The following is a 19,086-nucleotide window of genomic DNA, read 5'->3' on the forward strand; positions in this document are numbered from 1 at the left end:
TACCAAAAAAATTTCCGCCCACAATTAAATTAAAGTTGTGATATGTTGGACCAAGACAAGAAAAAAACAATTAAAATAACAGATGAGTGAATAATACTATATATGACAATTTTGTTTTTCCCATTCTACCAGGCTTAGTCAAAGTGTCCTTACTGTATTTAATTTTCTAAAACAATTCGTGTTTTTATCAGTTTATTTTTGTTTTTAAATTTACTCTCGGAATAAAATACATATTGTTACATAGTGTATATATTTGTAAATATGTTTACATTGTCTATGTTTGTAACTAAATGCTAACAACAAATCCATTGTCGTCCAGCGGTTAGGATATCTGGCTTTCACCCAGGAGACCCGGGTTCGATTCCCGGCAATGGAATTTTTGTATTTTTTCCTTTTTAGTGTAAATCACATTCCATGGCCCAATCAATTACATAATCATTAAAATAACTCACAATACAGTTTTTTATTCGCTTAAATTACTTTGACAAAATGTTTACAATATATTAACTTAGCTCAACTTCTTTATAAATGAATACTTGATGCATTATAATTTTGTTAATATAATGCTAAGAAATAAATATGTATATATGAATTATATCTTAAATTTACAAATACTTATTTCCATAAATTCATCATGATAAATTGAAGGAGTCTTCAAAAACAAATTTTAAATTTGATTTGGTCTAAATAAATATAATGATTTGGTCGGTTTACATTTCCACTATATTAAACCATGAGTTTACATTTATATATTTTTAAATTGGAATTTATATATAAACCCCTCTATTGGGTAGCTTATCAGTCTTGTGTATTTAGGTTATACAAAGAAATAAACATGAAATGAAACTACCAAGTCATAGATTGGAGTTAAAACATGTATGAGGAAATGTAAAAAATCAGGAAACAGTAAAATAAATAAATAAAAAACATAACAAGATATATAAAAAACAGGTTTAGCTGGTGTATCTGAATTGAGTAGAGACCCTCTCTTTAGTTCCATTATTGAAGTTTTGACTTTTGCCTTGTAGCCCTTTATAGACCTAAAATCTGGGTGGTCATTTTTTTTACTTGAAAAATAGAGAGATCCTTCCTCATTTAAAATGATATTCTTTATTTTAGAATACATGCCAAACTTCAGTGCTGTATAACTGCAGATATGTTCCTGGACGCCTTAAGCACAACCAAATTGTGGTATTACCAAAAAAATTAACCATACGCCACCACGTACAGCATGTTCTGATATTCAATTTAACAGTGTGAACACCAGAGCACTGACAAAACTTATTGAAAACAAGAGCAGCCATCATCCTAGAAATCGCACATAAAAAGTACTCTAAAGGAATGAAATTAAGCCTTTGGAACTTTATCTACCACAACATTATTTGGGAGGTTAGTCTCTGGAGGTGTGTCTTGAACAGCGCCGAGTACTGAACCATCTTCAGGACGAGCAACCTTCTTGCCAAGAACTTTCACAAATTCAGTCTCGTCCAGTGGTTTTGCATTTTCAGCAGCATGAGCCTGAGCCAAATTGGAATAATTTAAGGCGGATTGTGAGAAGAATGTCATTTCATCTTCTGTAAGCTTCCTCAAGAACCTTGCTGGATTACCTCCCCAAACCTGCAAAATACACATGATAGTTGTAAATAAGTTGAAAACCTTCTGAACGATTCATTTGAATATTGGTCCAATTGAATTGCGCATAGAATGAAACATGAATGCTCTATGTTAACTTCCATTGATAATTGTAGAAAGTTATAATATCTAAAACTATTTAATTTTAAGCAGAACAGGGCACACTTTCCTTCTCTGAAGGAAAACATGTTCATACAAACCTCTCCACAGGGGATCCTAGTATGCTGCTTGACAAGAGCTCCAGCAGCAACCATGGCATGTTTCTCAACATACACACCATCAAGTAAGGTTGCACCCATCCCAATGAATGCCTCATCCTCAACAATGCATCCTTGTAACACAGCACTGTGACCTAAAATCATAGTGCCAAATCATTAGATAATGTTCACACAAAAACCATGTTTAAGTCATTGATAAAATGATCACGTATCCTTTTTACTCACCTACAGTGACATTATCTCCAATGATAGTAGGTAATACCTTTCCAGGCAAATTAGACTTAGCAACATGAACAAGAGAATTGTCTTGTATATTAGTTGAAGATCCAATAGTAATGCTGTTAACATCACCTTCACAGAAAAATATCATTTAGTTAAAAGTAAAAAAACAGCAGCAGAAACACAAATATCGGAAAGATAGGCGGGTGGGGGTGCGGATTATTCATACTAAACCCCATTCAATATGGAGTACACAACAGGCATATAAAATGATTATGAGAGCATGAATATTAGTAATATATGTACAACAGTTGTTGTTAACACTCCATTTGAATACAAATAGTCGAAGTTGAAGTAATTTAAAATGAAGGAAATAGGTATTCAAAGTGTGGTCATCTCCGTTTTACTCTTATCCAAAGAGAGCAGAAGGGAGTATAATGCAGTGAGGTTATGGGTGATCAGCAATTCGGGGTTTGGAAAAGGCATCCAAATGAACTGAATGCCATTTTCAAGCAATGGGAAGACAGGCTTAAAATTACAGTCCTGAAGTGAAAGAGTTTCATTTCCACGTAGCTTGTGTGTGTGTTGCGGCATCACCACCTTACATTTGTTCACTTCACTTATTTGGAGCTTTACAAACATCATGTTTGTATAGCATTGGGACGCGAGAATCCAACTCCAAACTTGAATCCAAAGTAGATACATCTTCGTTTCAAACATTGAGTGCAAAATATCAGATCAACCAAGCGCGCACTTGGTGAAATTTGGGTAGTTTGGAGTCCCCTGCGACTTTTGAGGCACAACTTTGTTCCATTACAATGAAATTAAAAGGAAAACTCAGCATATATGAAGTTAGATTTCAGATATGATTCTCTACTCATGTATTTTGCCAAACCACGTTTATGAAAGACAAACGGTAGAATCTGTGAATTCTGAAACTTAATTGTGTTCAATAGGTAATGGGTTGCATATTAAAATCTGTCATTATGGTCATAAATCCTAGAAACAAAATAAAGTTAATAATTATCTCAATAAAAACCATGTAACACATACACAAAATAAGGAAACCGAGTTGAAGGAATTACTAATAATCATGGACAATTGCTATTGAGCATCAACCAATTGAAGAATATGTACTGGATTTTGTTTAGAATGGTTCGTGATGGGTTTGACCATTTGATTATGCCTGACACAAGTTCCCCGCCCTTACCTATTTGATGATTTGTTTATCTAAAATGGTAGCTTGTTGTCGACCTAGTTCTCTATGAACTCTAATTCGGTCTCACTTGTTATCTCAGTTCTCATGGATCCTAAAGATAGACATTCTAGACTCCGATTTTTGCTTTAGTATAACCATTATTCTATAATTTGTATCTATTGTTTTAACAATATTATTCCAAATCCTTCAACAAATATCAGTGTCAATGTGCTTAAATAACTTAAGTGTGTTTTATACAGAGTTGAGTGGTTTACCTCTGAGAACACATCCATACCAAATGGAGGAAGATTGACCAATCTGAACATCACCGGTAATGGAAGCACTTGGAGCAATAAATGCATCTTTATGAACGTAAGGAGCTTTATCATATACATTCATCAAAGGTCGATGCCTGGATACTGAACACAAATCGAACCCCCCATAAAAACAAATAAAATCATAATCAATAAGTGTAATACCACAAAAAAGCGCGTTTCAAACCCTAATTATGCAAAAACTAAAAATCAATTAATTAATCGCTTGAGTAAGTGGAGAAAACGAAACTAGATAGAGAAATGGATATTCGCATCAAAATGAATAAAAATGGAAAAGGGTTAGGAGTGGAACCTACGTTGTTCTTGGAAGTAGTAGTTGCCTTGGAGGCGAGAGCCGAGACGATCGATGGCTTGGCCGGTCTCGCGGATCCAGAATCCGACGGCGTAGAAAGCTCGGCCCAACGTTCCCATTTCAGTAGCGGTGTGTGTAAGATAGTGCGGCGGTGGTGATAGTTGTTGGTAGTGGTGGTAGCCTCACTTCAAAGCGCTTACACAGATCTTCACTATGTTTTCTCAATTTTCAATCTATTATTATGATATGATTCGAGGTGGGAATACACAACTAAAAGTGAGAGTAAGGTCAGTTTTTTTTTAAGGTTTTTTTATAAGTTTAATATTTAATTAAATAAGTTAGGCACCCGATCATAAAAAAAAAATTCAGATTAATTCTCGAAGTATCTCACTTTGAAGAGGTGACGTCACATGAATTGGTGCATGCTCTCTAAATTAAAGAGGTGACGCTAATTTGATTGGCAGCACTAAGTCAATTCAATTGTCGCTTGTGTGTTAGGTTTTAAAGGAGAGGCCAATTGGTCTGACACTTATGTATATTGTGTAATTTTTTTTGAAAAATAATGTACATTTTAGATAAAAGTCGAAATCAGACCAATTGATATTAATACTAATATGTGTTTACATACGAATACCATAAAAGACTAATGTCGTTGACCGAGATGACCTAATCGACCTCAAGTACCCATCCCTTAACTACCTGGACGCATGACCCTAACCCACGTTGATGATTCATCCCAGGTGTTTGAGGATTTGAGGGCTCAGGAATATCACCACCACCTGCAGGAGATTGCCTAAGATATATTAGACAAATCTGCGTAGTCTTGTGTATGCAATGAAGCGCTACCGTCATAACTGAGTCTGTAACCCATGTCAGGGTAGTTCGGTTGTGTTTGAGTTATTGGAGGACGATTATGACTATTGAAGGGAGACATTGGTATGAATGATTCGTCGAGGAAAGGTTGAAATGATTGTTGTGGTGTTTGGCAGTCATATGGTTGTTACATCATCCATTGTGTATGTTTCACTTGCCTGGTCAAGATCCATTCAATACCCGCGTGTATGTTTCTTTGGTCTGTTTAGCGTTCACTCCATGGCCTTACATGTTCATTTTTTGTTTGTCTATGTTCATTGGTTCACGCCCATTTTCATGGCATCACAACTTCCACTTAATTCAATTCATCCCTAGCATTGCATCTAATCATATCCTCATGCCTAGTCCATGCCTAACATGTTTCATTTGGCCAATGTCATTCATGTCATTTGCATTGTCATTATTGTTTGGTCCATGAATCTTTGATTATGACCTAGTTCATTGTACATCTTGGGTCTTGCTAGAGTTTTTATTTCATGCTTGGCATTATTCATCCAAGTTATGGTCATGTCCATTGATCCATGATTAGGTATTCATCAAGTTCATCACTTAGTCCATTCCATGTCATTTTCATTAGTGTTTGGTCCATGAATCGTTGGATAGGTCCTAACCATTGGCCATTTTGGTCCTTAGGTCTTGATTCATTCAAAATTGACCATTTTTACAATAGTTGACTTTTGGTCAACAGTTGACTTTTTGTGCGACAACCACAACATTTAAAAACAACATTTCTAACTGATTACAACAATCAAATTAATATCATTGGGTCCAAACATCACTTCCCTAGCATCCTTATCATTTTGTACTCGCACCCATCCCCGTAAGACATCGAGTCTCTCAATACTTCTAATATTTTCGCCTTCAGGTATGTTTCCGTCTAACTAACGAACCAACTCGCTATGTAGTTGCTCAAAACGACAGATGTTCCAAAAGAGCGTCTCCATCAGAGACTTGTCTCTCGAATAAATCATTTTTCCATAGCGGCGACGAAGACCTCTATTGATAAAGATGTTTGCAATATAATAAAAAGAGATGTGGAAAAATGAATCACACAACACCTCTATTTATACAAAAAAAATTACGCAATACACGGAGGCGCCAGACCAATTGGCGCCTCTTTTCCTTTTTTACACATGCGCAAATTGATTGGCAGCACCATGTGCATAAGCCAATCCAATTGGCGCCACCTCTTTAACTTAGAGAGCAGACGCGAATTCATCTGACGTCACCTCTTCAAAGTTGGGTAGTTTGTGAATTAATCTGAAAAGTGGGTTATTTTGGGAAAAAATTGAAAAGGGGGTATTTGAGTAAAAAAATCTACAAAAAAAAAAACTTTATAAATTCATCAGGGTTGCCTATTTATTAAATATGAATGAATTTATTATTTTTATATTGTATTTTATATTTTATATTAAAATACAAAAGTAAAACTTAGTTATATTTAAGTATTTCTAAAAATAAATTGAAAGAAATCATATGAATAATGTTATAAGGTTCATCTCACAAAATTTATGCTATTAAGTAAGTTCTGATAAGACAATGGAAATAAATATTTAATCTCATTGTATTTTTTTATTCTCTAATCTATTTAAGTATTAGTTGAATTTCTTATTTATATATGTTTAAATAAAATAGGCTTTTTAAGTAAGCTAATAGGTCAATCAGACCTTCAAAAAAAGACCTTTGTGAATAGTAATAAGGCCAAACATGGACAGAAATGTAGAAAAAGTTGGTGTGGACAGCGGCTTTGTGAGGACATCGACAATTTGGGCAAACAAAGAGATGGGAAAAAAGTTTGATGAGACTGGCTTCCAGTTTTTCCCTAATAATGTGGAAATCGATTTCAATGTCCTTGGAGAGCTCATGAAAAGCGGGATTATGTGCTAAGTAAACAGCAGAACAATTGTCACAATACAAAGAAGTTGGGCGTGAAAAAGTGATGTTAAGGTATTAGAAGAGATATTGAAGTCATTTTACTTCACAGGTGATACTGGCGAGGGCTCTATATTATACTTATGAGTTGGAGCGAGAAATGGTTGTTTGGTTCTTGGATTTCCACGAGATGAGAGATTTCCCAAGAAAGATGGCAAAACCGGTAACGGATCTCGTATGGTTGGGCAAGTATCCCAATCACTATTTGCAAAACCAGAAAGAGAATATATGTGGCTGATGGATAAAAAAGACCTTTAGATAAGCAAGATTTTAAATATTGAAGAATGTGTATAGCAATCTGAAAGTGAGTTACACTTGGTTTAGAAACAAAATGACTAAGTTGTTGTACAACAAAAGTGATGTCGGGACGAGTAATAGTTAAATAAATTAGTTGACCAATGAGTATACGGTATTGAGTAGAGTCATGGTAAAGTGATGATTTGGAGCAACGAAGATTGAGAGAAAGGTTGTAAGGAGTAGAAAAGGGTTTCAAAGCAAACATGCATATTTGGTTTAGCAAGTCTAAGGTATAATTGTGTTGATTAATTAAAATACCAGATGGGGATCGAGCCACCTCAAGTCCAAAAAAGTATTGAAGGCGTCCCAAATATTTGATACGTAACTTGTTGTGGAGAATGGCTTTAACATGCTGAATTTCTGTAAGGTTATTGGCTGCTAATATTAAATCATCTATATAAACTAACAAAGTAGTGAAGTTGTTATCACAAGATTTGGTAAATAAAGAATAATCCGCATTAGAGTGTTTATAACCAAGAGAAATAAGGGAATTTGACAGTTTAAAGTACCATTTTCTACTAGCTTGTTTAAGGCCATAAAGACTCTTACTCAGTTTACCAACTTTTGTTGCGATGGATGTTGGGGATGTAAGAGGTGGATGATACCCTTTTGGAAGAGACATGCAAACCTCTTCATGTAAATCCCCATGAAGGAAATCATTATTGACATATAGTTGCTCTAGATGCCAATTCTTAATATAAGCAAGGGCGGGAAGAGTTCTTACAGTGGCTAATTTGGAAATTGGAGAAAAGGTGTCAGAATAATCAACTCCCTCAAGTTATGAGTATCCCTTTGCAACAAGCCTTGCTATGTACCCGTCAATAGAACCATCAATAAGATAATTTTTTTTATAGACCCATTTACAACCTATGGAAGCTTTATTTGGAGGTAGGTCAACAATGGTCCGAGTATTGGTTTCTCTGAGGGCTTGAATTTTAGATTGCATAGCTTTGAGCCAACATTCATGTTTACTAGCTTGGGGAAAAGTTGTTGGTTCGGAGGTGAATATGTCAAAACATGGTTCTGGATGGTTTGGAATGAGAAATTGAGCCTCTATTTATAGGCCTGAGGCTGCCTCAAAAAGGGATTTCCATTTAATGTGTTTTAAGACAATCTAATCGATTAGAGTCATTATCTAATCGATTAGAGTCGTTGTCTAATCGATTAAATCTAACATGGTTCTGGATGTGTTTTAAGACATGCTTGAGTGACTTGAAATGAGCCTTTAGTTGCATTCTTTAATTTCCAGCATCAGATAGTCAAGTATATCAAACCCTAAATATAGGTTTGCATCTTTATTCGTTTAATCGTTCATGCTTGACTTATCATTAGTTGTCATCATCAAAAGTCAATGTCCTTGTTAAAAACATACACATGTAAAACAAGGTTCCACATTGTCCCCATTTTTTATGATGACAACACATATCTCAGGGGAGGTGGTAAGAGAAATAGTAAAGATATATTTGGAGTGATTAAACTCCCCTCTGAGTTAGATAGAGAATATAACATACTCCCCTTGAGAGTATATTTCTTCCTCTTTGTCAAAATCAAAAAGGCGGGTAAAGATGCATTGTGAGAAGTAAATATGCAAACAAAGGTAATTTAAACATTTAGAAAAAGCAAACACTCATATTATTACTAAGAAATTCAACTTACATGAATGGAAATTGCAGGTGATTTAAAAGTAATTTAAACCTTTAGTACGGTCAAACACTGTGACAACATGTGTGTTAGCTTTGGCAGCTTCCTCTTTAATGAATTTCATTGAAGCATCATTGAACAGCTGCCCATATTGTAACACTGAACTCCATTTGGAACGTCTTATCTCAAACAGCGCCCCTAGCCTAAAATAGGTTACTTGCACTTAAGCGATTATTCGTAAGTTTTAGATGCCTTTGGAGATAGAGTTCATTGATTCCACGAGATTCCGTATTTTGTCTTTGATCTCCCACATGAAATTTTGAGTGATATGTCTAATGTAGTACACATGCGTCGAAGGAGGATCCTGCCTGCCATTATCAATGTTTTTATAGGCACTCACAATCGATGGATGTCTGTCTGAGATCAAACATAAGTTAGGTTGAGGAGCAACGTGCAATTGAAGATTTTTTAGGAAAAAACTCCATCCCTCAGCAGTTTCCCCTTCAACTAGTGCAACGGTGATTAGAAAATTGTTGTTGTTGTCATCTTGTGCCACTGTCACGAGTAACGTTCCTTTATATTTCTCGTACAACCATGTACCATTAATTTGTATAATAAATTTACAGAAAGCAAAACCTTTGATGTCTGGTTGATATGCCCAAAAAAAATCGTGGAATATGCCATTACCACTAACATAAGTCTCGTCTGGGGTATATTCCGACAGCGTTTTCAAATTGACAATAGTCTCTGGAGCATAATGCTTAAATGCCACCAAGTATTTTGAAAGTTCTTTGTATGACTCCTCCCAATCGCCGAACATTTTTTCAATTGCCTTAGTCCTAGCTATCCATGTCTTCTTGTATGATGGAGTACAATTGTATTATGTAACGATATGCGAGATTATTGTACTCACCTTTAGCAACTGATTATCGCTAAAGACAGACAAAATTTCATCGCATATTAACTGAGAATTGAGTTTGTGATGGTCCTACATCGGTTTCCTGATTAAGCAAGTGTGAACTGGACCCATAAAACATATCTCCTAAGAATCACTCATCTTCCGGTAAGATACTGACAACCGGAACATGCATAACTCATTACGACAATAGATCTTATACCTCGTTGCATTAGTTCGATCAACCCTATAATCAGCTAATAATTCCATGTGATGCTTTTTAATGACTTTGACACAGTCTTCTTTAGTTCAAAATTTGTCTCCTTCTTTCAATGATCCTTGAATTTGCACATAAGGATTGTGAAGTATATCTGACGAAGGTTCATCTATACCCAAATTCAAGCTTGTCATGTATTGAGGTGGACAATATACATGACTAGTTAGTAATGGCTCTTGCTGGTGGTCGACAATTTCATCATTCACCATTTCATCAACCAATAATTCGTTTTCTTCTTCTTCCTCGTCAACAACATCGACTTTAGCTTATTCGTCGTCATCAGTTTCACACAACACTTGTGACAGATCAACGAATTGAGACGATTGATTTTGCTGTATTAAAATATATAACTCAATATCATTGAACCCAGATTATTCATGATTGAGAAACATATTATGAACATCGTCATCATCTCGAATCTTCAACTGAAATCACATGCAAAATAGGTATCTCATGAATGCAACATACACTCAACCTACTTTCACATATATAAATACCGATGTTTATCAGCATTTCCATCAAACACACTCAACCTATATACATTATCTGCAACACTCAACCTATCTACATCATCTGCAACACTCAACCTACCTACTTTGTCAGCAACAGATACTCAAACACATTCAACAAAATGTCTCTACTGACCATGGGTGATGAACATCGAGGAACAATCGACAATATTACGACATTTGTAAGTTATTATTTATCTTCCCTAACATTATTGCCTATTACTTATTTCTTAATTATCTTTTGTTAGGACCCAAAGAGATTTCCATGTCTTGTACATGAATATGTGTTGGTGTAAGCCCTAGAGGCCAATACTTTTGGTACTTGTATTGAATTATTTATTAATAATAAAAGGCTTTTTCTTTATTACGTTTGTTTAATAAAGTCCCTAGAATAGCTAGTCCGTTTAATGTATCAAGTGTGACTTGATCATGAGATCACATTAAACATAAGGACACTATTCTTAAAGTATTCGTAGTCAAGCTTTATTATGAAGTGGGATAACATTAAAGCATTAAGACTATTATGTACGTAGATTGATGATCATATCTCATGGATCATGGATAAGGAGTTATCAAGTCTTAAACATAGGTATGAATATTAAGAGTAATATTTATACTGGATTGACCCGCTATAAGAATACTATATAGAATGTTATGCAAAGTGTCATAAGTTATTCTCATGGTGATAATGGTGTATACCACTCTTCGACCTGAAACCACTATGGACTCTAGATGTAGAGTCGAGTGCTTTATTGCTGATCAAACATTGTCTGTAACTAGATAACCATAAAGACAGTTAATGGGTACTCCACGAAGCATGTTGAGGGACATGAGTGACCTAGATGAAATTTGTCCATCCTGCGTAACAGGATAAATGTCTATGGGCCCAATATTGAACTGGACAAGGATGACACAGTATATGCCTTGTGTTCAATATAGACATAAGGGCAAAAGGGTAATTATGCACATAAGTATTATCACTGAAGGTTTTGTCAGATCACATGACATTTTCGTGTCTTGGGTAGTAGTGATGTGTTGCTAGATACCGCTCACTGTTTATTATGTTAAATACGTGATTTAATATAATTACCAATGTCGCGAAAACCTACAGGGTCACACACAAAGGACGGATTGATGAGAGATAGTGTAACTAAGGAACACCGTAAGGTACGATGCACTTAAGTGAATTGTAGAACATCGTAAGGTATGGTGTACTTAAGTAGAATACGAAATATGGTAAGGTACCACGTGCTTAAGTGATTTTGGGCATATTATAAGATATGGGCCACAAACACTTAAGTGGGTTTTTTAGCTTGAAGACCACACAAGTGGTTCTATAAATAGAATCCTTATGCATAAGCATTCATTGTGGTTGCATTTTCGTTTTCTCTCTCTCACTCAAAGCCTTCATTCGTAGCAGCTAGCATTGAGATTGAAGGAATCTGTTCGTGTGGACTGAGTAGAGGCGTTGTCATCGTTCAACGTTCGTGATCGCCCCGTAGATCTGCATCAAAGGTTTCAATCATCACAAGAGATCTGCATCAAAGGTTTCAATCGTCACAAGAGGTAACTATTCTATCACTGATCATGCCCATTCGTAAGGATCTCTAAAGGAGAAATTTTAAATTTCGTTGCGTTTTGGATCGCAATTCTCCTTAAGTGGTATCAGAGCCACTTACGAAACCATGCATCAGATAGTTGTTTATTTTATGTATTAATATGATTAAAAGACAGAATGAATCAAAGAATAAACGAGTAATTAAATTTGGCATCATGTGTGTACAATTTGGATGATTGATGTTGACTATGCTTCGGAACCGACATTTGTATGGTGAAGCAGTGATACATCGATCGTCCATAGGTTATGCAATTGAGACCGATCAACTTATATATTATATAAGTAATCCTAATGCAAAGTACGGTATATATGATATACTGTTTCTGTTTCGTTCATTCAAACACTAAATGGTTGTTTTCCTTTGAGCGATCAATGGTCATTTGCTTCGGAATCCGACATTAGTATGGTGAAGCAATGACCTGTTGATCAATCATACTGAATCAACAATCGAGGTGTGTTTGACGGTCTAAAATTGGTGCATTAGGGTTAGTGACGACACAAGGGTTGTGTCGTTAAAGAGTTATGTATTGAGGGCTTGTTGGAACACGTCTGTTGACTGTTTCAAAGCGTTGGTTTCTTGGTCGCGTGACGATCGTCATGGACCTGTGACGATCGTAACAAGCTGGACGTGACGGTCGTCACATTCACAGATCCAGAATTCTAGGCGTTTCTGTTATTTTGTCCGCGTGACGTTCGTCATGGGCCTGTGACGGTCGTAACAAGCTGGACGCGACGGTCGTAACATGCTTGTGACGGTCGTCACATTCACAGAGTCAGAATTCTCGGGGTTTCTGTTTTGTGACTGCACAAAAGTTGTGTTGATGCAAAACGATGTCGATTTCAAATGAATTGTTCATTAAAATTTCGGACAGGGGCGCTGCCCCTACAACCCCGCAAAGGGCGCTGCCCCCGTGACCGGGCAGCGGACCCCTCGCTAACTCTGCGTAGTGTGATCGGTCGCCGAAATTTAATTTGGTTTTAATTAATTAAAGGAATTAAAATTAATAATAATAATGTGTTTATTATTATTGTCTTGTGGTGATCAGTTATGGCCTTAGTTTTCCTTTATTTTATTTTGGGTTTTTTTTAATACGACCTGCGTGTCGTGCCTCTCCTTTTAATTTCTTAATGTAACTTCTTTTCTCATCTCAATCCTTCGTATGTATAACGAGTTTCTTCTGTAATGTAATGTTATGAAGAAAGAGAAGAATTCAATATCAAAGGAGGACAATGTTATGAAAATATCAAATGAGGACAACCTTGAAGATCTTGCTTGGAGAAGCTTAGATTGTTATTAGGTTAGCTTAGGTTCTCTCATTGGCTTGGGAGAACAATTGCGCTAGGGGCCATAACTGTTTCATTATGTATGTTGATGCATGTGATTGTATGTTGATGCATGTGAGAGACGATTTATATGATAAATAAGCCGGTGAGATCAGAATAATTGCAATTCCCTCAAATTAAATATTAAGTTTATGCTTTCCAAGTTTTAGCACTCATCAAGACTAGTATCGGACAATGTAGGTTTCGCCTACGCGAGGTGCATGCTCTATATTAGTAAGGTGTGATGGGATAATTGTAATATCCAATTGTTAAAATAATGGGTCAAACGTAACTAAACAAATTATAATAAGATTATATATGTTTAGAAGCAAGAGATGGAAATGATCCATATGATGGATTGGAATAAGGAGTTATTCACCCAACTGCAATTTTCGAGAGTTGTATGAGATACAATTGGAAGAAGTTCCTACATAAATAACCTAGTTTTGTGTAATCCGCCTACGCGGACTTAGAACAAAGTGAAATATGGATCTCGACCCATTAGAAAATCTTCCAACGGGATTTTCCGAATCAAATGATGAGGGTCATTTGTTTTGAGTAAAATAGTGGGAGCATATTTAATTAAAGGTCTAATTAAATATGTTATTGATACTTATATTTTCATTAATTCTTATGTAGATTACCATGACAACAAACACCTCTAACAACATTTTGCGATCAATCCTTAACAAAGAAAAATTTTCTGGGACAAATTTTCTGGATTGGCACCGAAACCTGAGGATTGTCCTCAAACATGACAGAAAGCTATATGTCTTGGAGAAACTTGTTCTTGAAGAGGAACCTCCTAGTTCTGCACCTAAGGCAGAAAGAGATGCTTATAAGAAGCATGTCGATGATGCCAATGAAACTGCTTGTCTCATGTTGGCTACCATGAACTCAGAGTTGCAAAAGCAACATGAGAACATGGCAGCGTTCGATATGATCGAACACCTAAAGATGCTCTATCAAGAGCAAGCAAGGCATGAAAGGTTTGAAGTTTCACAAGCCCTTTTTCAAGGCAAGTTAGCTAAGGGAGCCCCTGTATGTCCCCATGTGCTCAAGATGATTGGGTACGTGGAAAACCTTGAAAGCTTGGGTTTTCCCTCGGAAAGGAACTTGCGATTGACGTGATCTTGCAATCGTTGCCAGATGGATTCAGTCAATTTGTCCTAAATTTCAATATGAATGATATGGATAAATCTCTTCTTGAATTGCTAGCTATGTTAAGAACTGCTGAGCAGAATCTGAAGACAAAAGGGAAGTCCATTCTGATGATCGGAAATGGAAAGAGACAGAATAAAAGGCCCACCAAGCAAGGTGATAAAGGGAAAGGCAAGGAAGTTGCCAAACCCAAATCCACTTTTGCTGCTTTGGAGCCTAGTGGAGGCATAACAAAGGCAGGCACCTGCTTCCATTGCGGTAAGACCGGACACTGGAAGAGAAACTGCCTAAAGTACCTGGAAGATACGAAGAATGGAGTAGAGACTTCAACTTCAGGTATTTTTGTTATTAAAATAAATTCATCTACTTCTGCATCATGGGTATTAGATACTGGATGCGGTTTTCACATTTGTACAAATGTGCAGGGGCTGAAAAGGAGTAGAGATTTGGCAAAAGGTGAAGTTGACCTACGAGTTGGCAATGGAGCAAAGGTTGCTACTTTAGCCGTAGGATCTTATGTATTGACTTTACCTAGTGGTTTAATAATTTAGTTAGAGAACTGTTATTATGTACCTGCAATTAGCAGGAATATTATTTCCATTTCTTGTTTGGACAAGTTTGGTTTTTCATTCATAATAAAGAACAATTGTTGCTCAATTTATTTGAATTATATATTCTATGCTACTGCACAAATGAGAAATGGAATATATGTCCTTGATCTCGAAATGCCTATATATAACATTAATACTAAAAGGATGAAACCTAACGAGTTAAATCCAACTTACCTTTGGCATTGTCGATTAGGCCACATAAATGAGAAACACATTTTCAAACTCCATAAATATGGACTCTTGGACTCTTTTGATTATGAATCATATGAGACATGCAGATCTTGTTTAATTGGAAAGATGAAAAAGTCTCCATTCACAAGAAAAGGTGAAAGAGCGAATGATCTTTTGGGCTTCATACATACAGATGTATGTGGACCACTGAACATACCAGCCAGAGGAGGTTTTCAGTACTTCATCACATTTACTGATGATTTCACTAGATATGGTTATGTGTATTTAATGAAACACAAATCGGAGTCCTTTGAAAAGTTCAAGGAATTCAAGAATGAAGTACAAAACCAACTAGGTAAGAATATTAAAACTCTTCGATCAGATCGAGCTGGTGAGTATTTAAGCCTAGAGTTTGATGACCATCTGAAAGAGTGTGGATCCTATCCCAACTTACTCCTCCTGGAACACCCCAATGAAATGGTGTATCTGAGAGAATAAATCGAACCCTGTTAGACATGGTCTGATCAATGATGAGTCACGCCGATCTTCCAAACTCCTTTTGGGGACATGCACTATTGACAGCAACTTACACACTTAACCGTGTTCCATCCAAAAAGGTTGAGAAGACACCATATGAAATATGAAATGGTAAGAAACCACGTATGTCTTACATGAAGATTTGGGGTTGCGAAGTTTATGTGAAACGATAAATTTCAACTAAGCTTGAGCCCAAATCTGACAAATGCTTATTTGTGGGGTATCCTAAAGAAACAAGAGGGTATTACTTCTATAATCCTTCTGAGGGAAAAGTGTTTGTCGCTCGAACTGGAGTTTTCCTAGAAAAGGATTTTATTTTCAAAGGAATCAGTGGGAGGAAAGTAGAGCTTGAAGAAATTCAAGAATCACAAAGCATTGATACACCTATGGAGGAATTAGAGCAGGAAACATAAGTAGTTGTGGAAGAGCAACCTGCTCAAGTAGAACAAGACCAACGTAGGTCAGGCAGGATACGTCACCTACCTGAGAGATATGGATATCTCAAAATTGATCAAGGTGATGTATTACTCATGGATCATGATGAGCCTGTGACCTACCAAGAGGCCATAATTGGTCCCGAGTCTGAGAAGTGGCTAGAAGCCATGAAATCTGAAATGGATTCCATGTACACAAACCAAGTTTGGACCTTGGTAGAGCCTCGTGTAGGAGTTAACCCTATAGGATGCAAGTGGGTCTTCAAGAAAAAGACTGACATGGATGGTAAGGTACATACCTATAAGGCAAGACTGGTTGCAAAAGGATATAAACAAATTCATGGGATTGACTATGATGAAACCTTTTCATCAATTGCAATGCTTAAATCTGTTCGGATTTTACTTGCTATCGCTGCATATCATGATTATGAAATATGGCAGATGGATGTCAAAACTGCTTTCCTTAATGGGAATCTTCTTGAGGATGTGTACATGACACAACCTGAAGGATTTGACATACCAGAGGAAGCCCAACAGATATGTAAGTTACAAAGATCAATCTATGGATTGAAGCAAGCTTCCAGAAGCTGGAATCTTTGTTTTGATGAAAGAATAAAACAATATGGATTCATCAAGAACGAAGATGAGCCTTGTGTCTACAAGAAGGTTAGTGGGAGCATGATCGTTTTCCTGGTATTATATGTAGATGACATATTACTCATTGGAAACGATATCCCTACCCTACAACAAGTAAAGTCTTGGTTGGGGAAATGCTTTTCTATGAAAGACCTAGGTGAAGCAGCCTATATATTAGGAATCAGAATCTATAGAGATAGATCACAAAAACTGCTTGGCCTAAGTCAGAGTACGTACATAGATAAAGTGCTGAGACGCTTTAATATGCATGATTCCAAGAAAGGATTCATACCTATGCAACATGGCTTGTGTCTATCAAAAACACAATCCCCTTTAACTAAGCAAGAAAGGGATCACATGAATAAGATTCCATATGCATCTGCAATAGGATCTATCATGTATGCCATGTTATGTACTCGACCAGATGTCTCGTATGCTTTAAGTGCAACGAGTAGGTACCAATCTGATCCTGCTAATGCTCACTGGGTAGCTGTCAAAAATATCCTTAAGTATTTAAGAAGGACTAAGGACTCATTCTTGATATATGGAGGTCAGGAAGAGCTGGTTGTAATTGGATACACTGATGCTAGCTTCCAGACAGATAAGGATGACTTTAGATCGCAATCTGGTTATGTGTTTTGCTTAAACGATGGCACTGTGAGCTGGAAAAGTTCAAAGCAAGATACAGTTGTTGATTCTACAACTGAGGCCGAGTATATTGCTGCCTCAAGTGCAACAAAGGAAGTTGTTTGGATCAAAAAGTTCATTAGTGAACTTGGCATAGTTCCTAGCATTGTGGATCCCATTGGTCTCTATTGTGATGACAATGGTGTTATCGCACAAGCTAAGGAGCCTAGATCTCACCAACGATCCAAACACATACTTAGGCGTTATCACCTCATTCGAGAGATAATAGATAAAGGAGATGTGAAAATATGCAGAGTACCTGCACTTGACAATATTGTTGACCCACTAACAAAGCCTCTTGCGCAGCAGAAGCATGATGGCCATACTAGATCTATGGGCATTAGGGGTATGCCTGATTGGCTCTAGTGCTAGTGGGAGATTGTTGGTGTAAGCCCCAGAGGCCAATACTTTTGGTACTTGTATCGAATTATTTATTTATAATAAAATGATTTTTCTTTATTACGTTTGTTTAATAAAGTCCCTAGAATAGCTAGTCCGTTTAATGTATCAAGCGTGACTTGATCATGAGATCACATTAAACATAAGGACAATATTCTTAAAGTATCCGTAGTCGAGCTTTATTGTGAAGTGGGATAACATTAAAGCATTAAGACTATTATGTACGTAGACGAATGATCACATCTCATGGATCATGGATAAGGATTTATCAAGTCTTAAACATAGGTATGAATATTAAGAGTAATATTTATACTGGATTGACCCGCTATGAGAGTACTATATAGAATGTTATGTAAAGTGTCATAAGTTATTCTCATGGTGATAATGGTGTATACCACTCTTCGACCTGAAACCACTATGGACCCTAGATGTAGAGTCAAGTGCTTTATTGCTGATCAAACGTTGTTTGTAACTGGATAACCATAAAGACAGTTGATGGGTACTCCACGAAGCATGCTGAGGGACATGAGTGACCTAGATGGAATTTGCCCATCCTGCGTAACAGGATAAATGTCTATGGGCCCAATATTGAACTGGACAAGGATGACACGGTCTATGCCTTGTGTTCAATATAGACATAAGGGCAAAAGGGTAATTATGCACATAAGTATTATCACATAAGGTTTTGTCAGATCACATGACATTTTCGTGTCTTGGGTAGCAGTGATGTGTTGCTAGATACCGCTCACTGTTTATTATATTAAATATGTGATTTAATATAATTGCCAATGCCGCGAAAACCTACAGGGTCACACACAAAGGACAGATTGATGAGAGATAGAGTAACTAAGGAACACCGTAAGGTACGATGCACTTAAGTGAATTGTAGAACATCGTAAGGTACAGTGTACTTAAGTAGAATACGAAATATGGTAAGGTACCACGTGCTTAAGTGATTTTGGGCATATTATAAGATATGGACCACATACACTTAAGTGGGCTTTTTAGCTTGAAGCCCACACACGTGGTTCTATAAATAGAACCCTTGTGCAGAAGCATTCATTGCGGTTGCATTTTCGTTCTCTCTCTCTCTCTCTCTCTCTCTCTCTCTCTCTCTCTCTCTCTCTCTAAGCTTTCATTCGTAGCAGCTAGCACTTAGATTGAAGGAATCCGTTCGTGTGGACTGAGTAG

General features: G+C 36.6%; 1 protein-coding gene and 1 non-coding gene across 2 annotated transcripts; one reads left to right on the top strand and one right to left on the bottom strand.

Annotated features, from left to right (window-relative positions):
* Positions 1-304: 304 nt before the first annotated feature.
* Positions 305-376, top strand: TRNAE-UUC (transfer RNA glutamic acid (anticodon UUC)). Its single transcript has one exon. It is a non-coding gene; the product is annotated as a tRNA-Glu (tRNA).
* Positions 377-1,091: 715 nt separating this feature from the next.
* Positions 1,092-4,189, bottom strand: LOC127120217 (gamma carbonic anhydrase 1, mitochondrial). The gene is made up of 5 exons (XM_051050628.1): positions 3,899-4,189; positions 3,543-3,686; positions 2,076-2,201; positions 1,833-1,984; positions 1,092-1,617 (listed from the first exon to the last, which is right to left on the bottom strand). Exons 1-5 carry the CDS (start codon positions 4,011-4,013, stop codon positions 1,348-1,350), a joined length of 807 nt encoding a protein of 268 aa, XP_050906585.1. The 5' UTR covers positions 4,014-4,189; the 3' UTR covers positions 1,092-1,347.
* Positions 4,190-19,086: the final 14,897 nt, after the last annotated feature.

This window comes from Lathyrus oleraceus, chromosome 2, assembly GCF_024323335.1.
Source record: "Lathyrus oleraceus cultivar Zhongwan6 chromosome 2, CAAS_Psat_ZW6_1.0, whole genome shotgun sequence".
NCBI classification, from domain to species: domain Eukaryota; kingdom Viridiplantae; phylum Streptophyta; class Magnoliopsida; order Fabales; family Fabaceae; genus Lathyrus; species Lathyrus oleraceus.